General features: G+C 48.8%; 2 protein-coding genes across 3 annotated transcripts in view; one reads left to right on the top strand and one right to left on the bottom strand.

The window, feature by feature from the left end:
- celsr1a (cadherin EGF LAG seven-pass G-type receptor 1a) overlaps positions 1–12,500 on the top strand; it is a 57,829-nt gene that overhangs the window by 18,233 nt on the left and 27,096 nt on the right. For both annotated transcript variants that reach the window (XM_060038734.1, XM_060038735.1), the window contains exons 2-3: positions 9,786–10,141; positions 11,174–11,462. In XM_060038734.1, coding sequence (XP_059894717.1) covers positions 9,786–10,141; positions 11,174–11,462 — 645 coding nt within the window. The remainder of the gene's footprint in view (positions 1–9,785; positions 10,142–11,173; positions 11,463–12,500) is intronic.
- Positions 1–12,500, bottom strand: part of gramd4a (GRAM domain containing 4a) — a 169,709-nt gene that overhangs the window by 148,935 nt on the left and 8,274 nt on the right. The window lies entirely within an intron of this gene.

The raw sequence follows: 12,500 nt of genomic DNA, 5'->3' as shown, positions 1-12,500 counted from the left end.
ACTTAAGAGGGACTTGAACTTCAGGAGTGCGCACACAGACACACTCACACACAAACGTGCACCCCCTCACGTGCACGCCCGAGGGTGCGCCCGTGTTGGAAGTGTCTCGCTCCGTTCACCCGGTGACACAAGTCTCCCGGTTTCCCACGGCAACCCAGCCCCTTTTTTTTCAGCCTTTCCTTTTGAAAAGGACCAATCAGACGCGGGCTGGTAACCGGGCACCCTGTTTATCAGTAACCACGGGAACAATGGCCGAAACCCGACACCTCCTCAGAGAGGCTAGGCGGGAGAGGGATGGAGAGAGGGGGAGGCAGGGAGAAAAGTAAAGTGAGGGGTGAGAGAATGAGGAGGGAGAGAGAGAGAGAGAGAGAGAGAGAGAGAGAGAATGACGGGGAGGGAGAGAGAGAGTGAGGGGGGAGAGTGAGAGAGAGAGTGGGGGATAGAGAGAATGAGGCGGGAAAGAGAGGGAGTGAGAGAATAAGGGGGAGAGAAAAAGGGAGAATGGGGGCGGAGGGAGAGGGAGAGAGAGAATGACGGGGGAGGGAGAGAGAGAGAGTGAGGGGGGAGAGCAAGAGAGAGAGTGGGGGAGAGAGAGAATGAGGAGGGAAAGAGAGGGAGTGAGAGAATAAGGGGGGAGAGAAAAAGGGAGAATGGGGCGGGGGGAGAGAGAGAGCGGATGAGGGGGGAGAGAGGGAGAGAGAAAATGAGAGGGGGGAGAGAGGGATTAACAAAAAGGACATTCAAATATAGAAAAAAAAGGCATGAGAAGAAGGAAAGAAAAAGAGAGGAAGATAAAACTAAAGAAACCACAGTTAACTTGAACACGGAAATAATTTGAGAGAGAGAGAGAGAGAGAGAGAGAGAGAGAGAGAGAGAGAGAGAGAGAGAGAGAGAGAGAGCTATGAAGGAAGAGAGTAAATCAAGTGTCAATTAAGATTTGTATTAAATTACATACAGAGAGAGAGAGAGGCCACTCACAATCTCTCGCTTTACACTCTTTGTTTGGATTCAAATATTTGAAGGCTTCAGAGAGAGAGAGGGAGAGAGAGAGTGGGGGCGAGTTTGTGTGAGTGTGTGTGGGAGAGAGAGGCAGAATAGAGTGCAGTGTTAATGTAATGTATACGCGTGCTGTGAGCCCCTGTGTGGCTGGGGTTCAGAGCTCAGCAGGACTCAGCACCTGTTAGTTTATCGGCTAGCATCTACGCCTGCAAAACATGGTCGACCAATTAACGCATACTGGGGCTGTGTGCGCGTGTGTGTGTGTGTGTGTGCACGACAGAGACATCTGGATGGAGGGTAGAGTGTGTGTGGGTTCGAGAGGGAGAGAGGGGGACAGAGTGGTCACAGCTGGGCGAGTTCTGCCCAACGAGAGAATCAACCGTTTGACTTTTAACCTCCCTGTGATCTTCTGCCTTCAGCTGAAAGACCCCTCATAGAACACACACGCACACACGCACACACATACACACACACGCAATGCATGTGCACACACACACACACACACACACACAAACACAAACGCACACACTTATGACAGTATCGTATCGCTGACATGCAGGGTTCTGTTAAACATGTGCTATTGAAAAGGGTTATCTTATCGTTTGTTTTCAAATCAGCGAACATATCCCTCTACATATGGGTGTTTCGTCTAGTTTAGGAAGTGAAGCCATTCGTGAGTTTAGGAAGTGAACCTGTGTTGTTGTTTCAAACTGTCTGTCTGTCTCTCTTTAGTCAATCTGTGTGTGTGTGTGTGTGTGTGTGTGTGTGTGTGTGTGTGTGTGTCTCTCTCTCTCTCCCCCTCTCTCTCTCTCTCTCTGGTCAGTATTTAGGTCAGTGCCAAGACTTCATTTCTACGGTTGCCTTGGTCACCAGTTTAAGTGTTTCTGAGTGTCCGATGACTTCTGCCCCCCACCCCACCCACCCCACCCACCTACACCACACACACGCACACAGGAAAATCCTGAACGAGACATCAAAATAAGACAGCACGCACATTAACTGCCATACAAACATTATTTGCTTGTCGTACGACTCAAAGAGAGACAAAGAAGCTCTAGACACTAACGATGTTGGAGCTATGACGTTTTTAACATACACCCGTTGTGAAAGTAACCCTCCTCAGATAAATGTTTTCGCTACTCGAGCGTGATTATTCTAGTTTCTCGTCTTCAGTGTCTTAGTTCCGTTAAGGGATAGATTTTATTGGAGTTGTCAATCTTTAAGGGTGGGGCAGGGTGCGACCCCTGGAACCTTTTACAACCTTTGACCCCTTAAGAGGAGGATGTAAGTTGATAAGTCTCCCTGAAGAGAGAATAACGAGAACACATAGAGGACAGAGACAGGAAGAGTAGGGGAGGGAAGAGAGGCAGGAGAGAGGAGGAGGAGAGAGAGTAAAGAGGAGGAAAGAGAGGAGATGGAGGAGAGAGAGAGAGAGAAAGAGAGATTCTTAGTTGACTGACTCAAGTTTACACAGTTCTACTATGAAATACTTGAATGACAACTCTGTAAACTTCTCTACGTGTGTGTGGGTGTGTTTGTTTGTGTTATCAGTTAGTGTGTCTGGGACCATGAGGAATAACAAGGCTTTTGGACTTTCAGCATGTCTCAGAAATAAAAGAATAAACAAAATACGTCTTAAATGAACCATTCATAAATCTCACAGCAGCTTCTAAGTCTCCGGGACATTTGGGGAGAGACGTATTTCAAACTCATCAAATCTTTATTCAAGTCAGGCCTCAGCTCTACTAAATGTGTGTACAGTGCATCATCCCGAAAGTGTGCCGACACATCAAGGAGACATTCGCCCAAGACGCTATCGTAGCTGCTAAGTGCACCTTGCTGTGGTGATAGCATAAACAGGGGAGAGACTAATGGTGTTCAGTGTGACTCCAGGCTTCGCTCTCCTCAACTTTATGGATCAGTGGCGCCTGGACAGAAGCCTGCATACAAAACGTTCACGATCGGCGTCTTTACGATATGCGATTCGATACTAAAGAGCTTTATTGGCAAGGGAAATAAACATTGACGTTATGAAAAATCAACCCAGTAAAATGGAAACACTGAAATATAAGAAATATATAAGAAAGTAAGCTAAAAATACCATAAAGAAATTTAAAAAAGAGGGAAATATAAAAGACCACGGATGTAGACCTACAAAATAAGTCAAATATAAAAAACTATAAAAGGCGTATTATTGATCAAATATAATCTTTGTTTTGATAGCTTCACACACAAAGACCAAGACACTATTTGTTTGCTTGTATCCACCGTTAACGAGCCCATTAGCCTGTAGCCTAGCCTAGCCTAGCTAGCGGCTAACCTAATCACCGCCCGCCCAACTGCCAAACTGCCGACTCCGGTTTGACGCGGCGTTGGCTCGTCGCCCTCTCCCTGGCATCTCTCTCTCCCGGGTCGTTTAGTATTGTCAGAGGCCTCAACAGATGTCCCTTTCTTCGCTAAATGGGCCACAGATACTGTAGCCGGGTGGTTTCTGTGGGGTTTGGCCCGGGATCGGGACCCTGCAGGCTTCTGTCGGTTACGGAGCTGATGAGGGGGTGGGTTGGACTGGTGGAAATGACCGGTAGTGGTCCCGGAGTCAAATCATACCAGGACAGACTGGGCCGGAAGCTGCTTCATGGAATGATCAGCGGTGACAGTGGACACGCACGCACACAGGAACATGCACGCACGCACGCACACACACACACACACACACACACACACACACACACACACACACACACACACACAGGCTAATACACACACACACACACACACACACACACAGGCTAATACACACACACACACACACACACACACACACACACACACACACACACACACAGGCTAATACACACACACACACACACACACACACACAGGCTAATACACACACACACACACATACACACAGACACACACACACACACACACACACACACACACACACACACACACACACACACACACGATGAATGACTCAGCCACTCCGGTCAATCATTACTTTTACTAACGATGGGAAACAAACAGTACACACTATAGGCTATAGTCTCTCTCTCTGTCTCTCTCACTCTCCTCCCCACCCCTCACTGTCTCTCCATGCTGCTCAATGTCTTCCTTTCTCGCTTTTCTCTTTCTGTCTCCCCCCCTCCCTCCCTCCCTCCCTGTCTCCCTCCCTGCCTCCCTCCCTCCCTCCCCAGACATTCCTCTGGTCAATTATCTAACCCTGGTCTGGCCGTGTGTGTGTGTGTGTGTGTGTGTGTGTGTGTGTGTGTGTGTGTGTGTGTGTGTGTGTGTGTGTGTGTGTGTGTGTGTGTGTGTGTGTGTGTGTGTGTGTGTGTGTGTGTGTGTGTGTGTGTGTGTGTGTGTGTGTGTGTGTGTGTGTGTGTGCGTGCGTGCGTGCGTGCGTGCTTGTCTGTGTGCACGCTTGTGTTTGCATGTGTTTTTGTGTGTGGTTGTGTGTCATTGTGTTGATCCAAAAGGAGGACCAAGGATCTGTGTGTGTGTGTGTTTAGGGGATGTTAATGCGTCGGTGTGTGCGCGGTATGTTAACGTTTCGTTGTATGTGTGTGCGGTATGTTAATGTCTCAGTGTGTGCGCTGTGTTAACGTTTGAGTGGTGCAGTATGTTAATGCGATGTTAAACAGTGTTCCCCTGGCGTCTGCCGATTGGTTAGACGTCTGAGTGTCGAGGTGTCCCTGAGCAAGACACCTCACCCTCACTGCTCCCGACGAGCTGGCTGTCGTCTTGCATGGCTGCCTCCGCCGTCAGTGTGTGAATGTGTGCATGAATGGGTGTAAGTCGGTTGTCAAAGGTCTGCTTACAACCTTGCTTCTAACGTAGCTCGGACTGATGGCAACAGCAACAACCCTCGTAACCATGGTGACAGCCGACAATGTGGGGGTCACCCGGTGGCTGTAGGGGGTATCAAAGGGGGGGGGCGGGGGGTATTTAGGGGGGGTACATTGGGTGGTCCCGGGGGCGTGTCTGCTGCCTTGTCTGATATGTGATCTTGGTGGGCAGAGAGAGAGGGAGAGGGAGAAGCAGAGAGACGGAGAGAGACATGTGCTGTATGTTCTAATCATTAGAATTATACAATATGGGGTGCTTATGCAGTAGAATCTAATGCATAAGCACCCCATGTTGTATAGACAGTGTTCTGCTAATGGAGCCAATTAAAGGTAATTCTTTAAAAGAGAGCTAAAAAGAGAAAGATAGGCCAATGTCTTCACAATCGTTAATGTATGTGTGTGTGTGGGTGTGTGTGTTGGTGTGTTTGAGTGATTGCCTTTCCAGTTGTTCTTGCTATTTGTTTGTCAGTTCCTCCCTATAGGCTAGGGGGCATTCAGGTGTGGCCAATGGGGAGGGGCAACTGGATATACATCTGCTCACTGATTGGTCGGAATCTGCTGGCTTTACACTCTTTGTTTGGATTCAAATATTTGAAAGCTCCAGAGAGAGAGGGAGAGAGGGAGAGGGAAAGATAGGGGGAGAGAAAGAGAGAGTTGTCTGTTCGTAAGGAATTTGCAAACACCTGTTAAGGTTTTAGTTTCCATGAATGGCTGTTGTTCCTTCCCCAGTAAAGCATGAGACCAATAAAATTAACTTTTCACCACTTCCTCTTCTATAAAAGCACTTTACTCCACCACCAACAGGTTTCTTAAGATCCTTAAGAACTAGTTATTCATTCACACATTTAGAAAAAATAAATTTTTTGTAAAAACAAATTTCAATATTGTCTTTAACCTTAACTATGCAAGCTGCTACTACCTCCTGTGTACAAGTGTGAGTGTGTTAGTGTGTTAGTGTGTGTGTGTGTGTGTGTGTGTGTGTGTGTGTGTGTGTGTGTGTGTGTGTGTGTGTGTGTGTGTGTGTGTGTGCAGGTGCTAAGTGTGTGTGTGCAGGTGCGTGGGAGACCTCCTAAGTTCTTCCATCTCTGGTGGGCTTGGCACCTGTGTGTGTGTGTGTGTGTGTGTGTGTGTGTGTTTCGTCGTCACAGTTGTCTGTTTGTTTTTTCATTGATGTGTTTGACTGCCCCCCCCTCTCTCTAAACACCCAGTGTAAACAGTCCTGGAGGGTGTGTGTGTGTGTGTGTGTGTGTGTGTGTGTGTGTGTGTGTGTGTGTGTGTGTGTGTGTGTGTGTGTGTGTGTGTGTGTGTGTGTGTGTGTGTGTGTGTGTGTGTGTGTGTGGTAACATCCGTTTGTGTCGTACCACAACACAATTTGTGTCACGCTGTGTCAACCTCTCAACAGCTCATTAACACCTCCTACCTCCAGGCTGACCGCATCAGGCTGCCCTCTCATTGGTCCACAATGAACTGATGTCTGATTGGTCAATGATTCATCAGTCTCAGATCGGATTGGTTAATAGTTAATCTGATTTATCTAGAATCCTTGTAATAAAACGTTCAAGGCCATCATAAAGACATTAGAGTAAGTTGATTGGTTTGCTGATTGGTTTGCACAGCAAACATTTAATCAGGATTTACAATCCATTGTTAACCCTAAAACAAACAGAGCATCATTTTATTGTACAGTATCTAAAATGTATGTATAGTCTGTACCTCACACAGTGTAACACATAGTACACTTATATTTCAGCATATATTAGTAATACCTTGTGTACTGCATATCCTGTTTTTGATAGCCGTGTTTCCCATCCTGCGATAGGGAACAATGGCCCCACGCCCAGACATAAATCATCCATATTAAATATTGAATAAGTGATATTTAACGGGCCTCATCCGACCTCACGCCGGCCATCTTGGTTCCATCTTTAGCTCTGAGCGCTCGCTGGGATGGGAAACCGAAGGACGTAATTCATTTGCGGTAAATCCATTCAGTTGGCCACCGAGCGTGCGGTCAGAGCTGGGGGGGCACGGGGCCGTGGTCGGGGTGGATGGAGGTTGAATGTTATTGTAGGTCGTACGTCCTTACCATTAACAAGAGTACTGAGCATTGTGTAGCTACTTATCCTGGTTATCTTTGTTGTGTACAGAGAATGGGTTAACCGAGCAATTGTTGGTGCTTGGCAATTTGATCGATAAACGTCCTTACTGTACAGACAGCGATGCATTGTTGTTTCTCCTTCTTCTGACAGATGTACTTATTGTAAGTTGCTTTGGATTAAAGCATCTGCTAAATGCCCTCAATGTAAATGTAGATGGATGTTGATGATGGATCAGCCGGGGCAATAGGTGGCTGAGGCTTTGGTCTGGGTTCATGAAGGTTGAATGTTGGATGAGGATCCGGGAGCCGAAGAAATGACATGACATGTGGGGAATGTAAACAGTTGCGTGTGATTGCTCCACAGGTGTGTGTGTGTGTGGGTGGGTGGGTGGGTGGGTGTGTGTGTGTGTGTGTGTGTGTGTGGTTGTGTGTGTGCGCCGAGGCACGGCTGTTGGCAATGGGCAGCTGTCTTGGTGGCCCGATTGTGTTGGCACATGTTGCGTGTTCAAATATTTGTGTGTGCTCGTGGGAGTTTAGAGAGTAGGCTTTTCTAGGTGAGAGCCACTGTATCAAGGAGTGTGTGTTTGTGTATGTGTGTGTCAGTGTGTGTGTGCACTTGCATGTGTGTGTGTGTGTGTGTGTGTGTGTGTGTGCGTGTGTATGTCTGCCTGTGTGTGTGGTTGCGTGTATGTGTGGTATGGATGTGTGTGATCATTGATCTCCTGTTTGGCAGCTGTCTCTATAAATACGTCTGGAAGAGATGGGCATTCAGTAGAGAAGATTTACGTTTCCAGAACACAGATGTATTCTGCCGAAGCATGTATGTTCATATGGTAGATGTATTTTATTATTAGTTTACTGCTAATTACATGATAAGTGACACCTTCTTCAGGTGTTCCATATCCCTTCACTGTAAATCTGTTCTATTAGCCTCACACAATGCACACAACCTTATTTAAGGTCATCTTTACTATTTTCAATTTTTTTAATCTTTGTATTGCCTTTTGAAACTTTATCCAATCAATACTCTCCAAAGTAAACCTCCTCACTCCGGACCCGTCGGTTTGCCGTTGAGAATTGCAGCCGATTGTAATTTGGCGGATCTGCGCTGGTTACCGTGGTTACTAAAGAGCAGTTGATTTGTCCTCTGAGAGGGTGACGAGTGGCAATGTCAAACAGGCCGCCTGACTAAGCATACAACATACTACTTAATCCCGGTGTCAGGAGTACCTTGTGTGTGTGTGTGTGTGTGTGTGTGTGTGTGTGTGTGTGTGTGTGTGTGTGTGTGTGTGTGTGTGTGTGTGTGTGTGTGTGTGTGTGTGTGTGTGTGTGTGTGTGTGAGTTTGTTTTGTTTGGCTAAGTGGTAACTGATTGTGTCAAAGGCAACTGAGTTCAACACTTGAAACTCTTGACTTCAAACAATTGTGTAGAGAGAGGGAGACAGAGCGAGAAATTCTTGGTCTACCGACTGAGAGTGTCATGGTTCAAGTTTATTCATCACCCAGACACGGTTGTACTATTAAACACTTAGACTCTGTAGACGCATAAGTAAGCTGGAAATAAAACATATTGTGGAAACTTTCTATGAGTCTATCTAAAAGGTATTTGGTGTGCAGTTCTTATCCTCACAAGTTTAGTCTACTGACTGCTACTTCTAAATACCATGATATCCTAAAGGAAAGAGTTTCTGTTACAGAACGTAAAAACCCCTCAAATCCTCCTTTCAGCTGTTACCAAATGCCAATGTCTAGTCCGGTTAGTTAGTGTGTGTGTGTGTGTGTGTGTGTGTGTGTGTGTGTGTGTGTGTGTGTGTGTGTGTGTGTGTGTGTGTGTGTGTGTGTGTGTGTGTGTGTGTGTGTGTGTGTGTGTGTGTGTGTGTGTGTGTGTGTGTGTGTGTGTGTGTCTGTAATTGCACGAGGTGTGTAATTGGTTGGAGACAAATGACCTCATTTGTCGTGGGAGCGACAGACACGGCACCTGTGACCTTGTCTTTGTCACTTTAACACACACACACACAGACACACAAACGCACACAAACACACACAAACACACATATACACACACACACACACACACACACACACACACACACACACACACACATACACACATACACATGCACACTCAGTGTGTAACTCAGTACCCATGTAGTGGGCCTCACTACTACACAGCTTTCTGCAGTAATGCCCCCAAGGGACGTCAGCTGGCCCCCCACCTGTCAGCCCATATCAGCCCGCAATATAGAACCCATCAGCTTCTGGTACAGACTCTATCTCCCTATAGAACCCATCCCCTCCTGGTATAGACTCTATCTCCCTATAGAACCCATCCCCTCCTGGTACAGACTCTATCTCCCTATAGAACCCATCCCCTCCTGGTATAGACTCTATCTCCCTATAGAACCCATCCCCTCCTGGTACAGACTCTATCTCTCTATAGAACCTATATCCTTCTGGTACAGACTCTAATACCTGAGCCACGCTATAGAACCTCCTATAGATTTACCCATATGTCCGTCTCTGCGTCCGTCCGTCCGTTCTAGAGCGTGGCTAGGGAATAAGACAGACAGAAAGACAGACAGATGGAGCCCGACAAAGAGGGAGGAGTAGAGAGACAGACAGACCGTTCGATGAGAGAAGGAAGTTGAGGTGAGCTTCGGACCGGTCGAACTCTTCTGTTTATAGCTCACATCCCGTTCTTTCTGACCGTGCTCGTGTGGATGCAGCTCCATAGATCCTGACGCCATCTCATGCTAACCTGTGTTCTGTCTCTCTCCTGTCTGTCTCTCTCCTGTCTGTCTCTCTCCTGTCTGTCTGTCTGTCCCCCCCGTCCCCCAGACGGGCTCCACAAGGTGGTGGCCGTGTGCACGCTGCGCGTCGCCATCATCACCGACGACATGTTGACCAACAGCATCACCGTGCGCCTGGAGAACATGTCCCAGGAGCGCTTCCTGTCCCGCCTCCTCGCCCTCTTCCTGGAGGGCGTGGCCGCCGTGCTCTCCACCAATCGGGACGCGGTGTTCGTGTTCAACATCCAGAACGACACGGACGTGCACGGCTCCATCCTCAACGTGACCTTCTCCGCCCTTCAGCCCGGCGGGGCTCCCGGCGGGGGGCGGTACTTCCCCTCCGAGGACCTACAGGAGCACATCTACCTGAACCGCACGCTGCTGAGGCACATCTCCTCCCAGCAGGTGAGGGGATGACACGCGCACACTCGCACGCACGCACGCACACACACACACACACGCACACACACACACAAACATCCTCGTTCAAACACATGAACATGCACAAGCCACGCACGCACACACACACACACGCACACACAAACATGCAGACAAACCCACAAACATCGACATGCACGCACACACACACACGTCACACACAAGCTCGCCCACACGCACATAAACACACACACAAGCTTGCACACTTGCATCTAATGCACGCACAAACACACACACTCACAAAAGCTCACAAACTCCCATAAAAACACATATAAGACCATCCTTATGCACGGAAGTGATGTTTAACCGTATGCACACACTGCAACACTACAACACACAAGGACACGCAAATGCATGCATTGGTCGACATGCACACATGCTCACAAATACACACTCGACCTCTCACCCTCTCACCCTATCCTCCTCTCACCCTCTCCCCCTGTCACTCTCTCTCCCTCGCACACCCTCTCTCCCCCTCTCTCGCCCTCTCACCCTCCCTCACCCTCTCGCCCTATCCTCCTCTCACCCTTTCACCCTATCCTTCTCTCACCCTCTCTCCCTCTCACACCCTCTCTCCCCCTCTCTCACCCTCTCTCCCTCTCTCACCCTCTCACCCCTCTCACCCCCCTCTCCCTCTCTCACCCTCTCTCCCCCTCTCTCACCCTCTCACCCCTCTCGACCCCCCTCACCCTCTCTCATCCTCTCCCCCCTCTCTCCCTCTCTCACCCTCTCACCCTCTCTCACCCTGTCTCCCTCTCACACCCTCTCTCACCCTCTCTCACCCTCCCTCACCCTCCCTCACCCTCTCGCCCTCTCACACCCTCTCTCACCCTGTCTCCCTCTCTCACCCTCTCTCCCCCTCTCTCATCCTCTCACCCCTCTCGACCCCCCTCACCCTCCCTCACCCTCCCTCACCCTCTCGCCCTCTCACACCCTCTCTCACCCTGTCTCCCTCTCACACCCTCTCTCACCCCCTCACCCTCTCCCCCTCTCTCCCAGGTGCTGCCGTTCGACGACAACATCTGCCTGCGGGAGCCGTGCGAGAACTACATGAAGTGCGTGTCGGTGCTGAAGTTCGACAGCTCGCCGCCCTTCATCTCGTCGGACACGGTCCTCTTCCGGCCCATCCACCCCATCAACGGCCTGCGCTGCCGCTGCCCCGCCGGCTTCACCGGGGACTACTGCGAGACGGAGATCGACCTGTGCTACTCCTCGCCCTGCCGCAACAACGCCCGCTGCCACAGCCGCGAGGGGGGCTACACCTGCGAGTGCCCGGAAGACTTCACCGGTGAGTCCGGGGTGGGGTTCGAAGGGGGGGGGGGGTGGCGGTTTGGATCTGGAGGGGCTTGGGGGGGTTTTTAGTGAAGGTTTTGTGGTTTTGGATTTTACTCCAGCTTTCTGTAAATTACGGTCTTATCTTACGTGAAATATATATATATATATATATTCCTATCTGGAGGAACATACTAGACTTATTACCACGTGACCTAACCACGTAACCACGTCTTGTTGTACCTACTGCAAGGCGGTCTCTCAGTTTCCCACATAATTTGACTCAGCGACTGGTTAGCATGTGTTAGCGTGGGAAAACCTGATGACCCCAGCTAGTGTCTACTGCCTACCACTGCTTTCCGAGATGATCAGTCGAGAATTTCACCAAGAACTGTATGCTTACTCACAGACCGACTGACATACTCACAGATACAGACTGCCAGTCACCAATTCCATGGATAATTGAGGTGCTTTTGGGGGTGAGCGGTAGGCCACGAGCCTTGCCCTGTGATTAGCATGCGAACGCTAGTTCTCAGGGTGATTCGATGAGGCTCCCACCTTCTCCTTTCCGCCCTAAAGTAATAGGAAGGAAGTCTGTGCGTTATTTTATGGAATATAGATGAAAAGGTCTGACACATGAAACCCTTACCCTTAAAGATCCTTAAACGGTTGTTTTACCAGCAGATATGATAGGGTATCTATCGGTGGGAACTTGTTTGGTAATTACCTTTAATGACTTTCACTGAAGTGTGCAGACAGGTTTTGTATGATGGCTCTCCTTTGGCGGTAGGTTGCGGTTGACCCCAGTTGTACGTGTTAAGGGCAAGCCATGTGACACCCTACATCTGACACACTCTCACATGCTCACACATGTTAACCACACACACACACACACACACACACACATTCCTTCAAGCACATGTATTCTCAACTCACGTGTATGTCCGAATTTAACGTACGCACAAAATCTCTCTTAAACTCTTGTCACACACATTTACACACACAAAGACACGCATTCACACACACACACAGACACACATGCATTCTCACGCAC

Source organism: Gadus macrocephalus, chromosome 19, assembly GCF_031168955.1.
Source record: "Gadus macrocephalus chromosome 19, ASM3116895v1".
NCBI lineage: Eukaryota > Metazoa > Chordata > Actinopteri > Gadiformes > Gadidae > Gadus > Gadus macrocephalus.
This window is presented reverse-complemented; position numbering and strand designations above follow the sequence as displayed.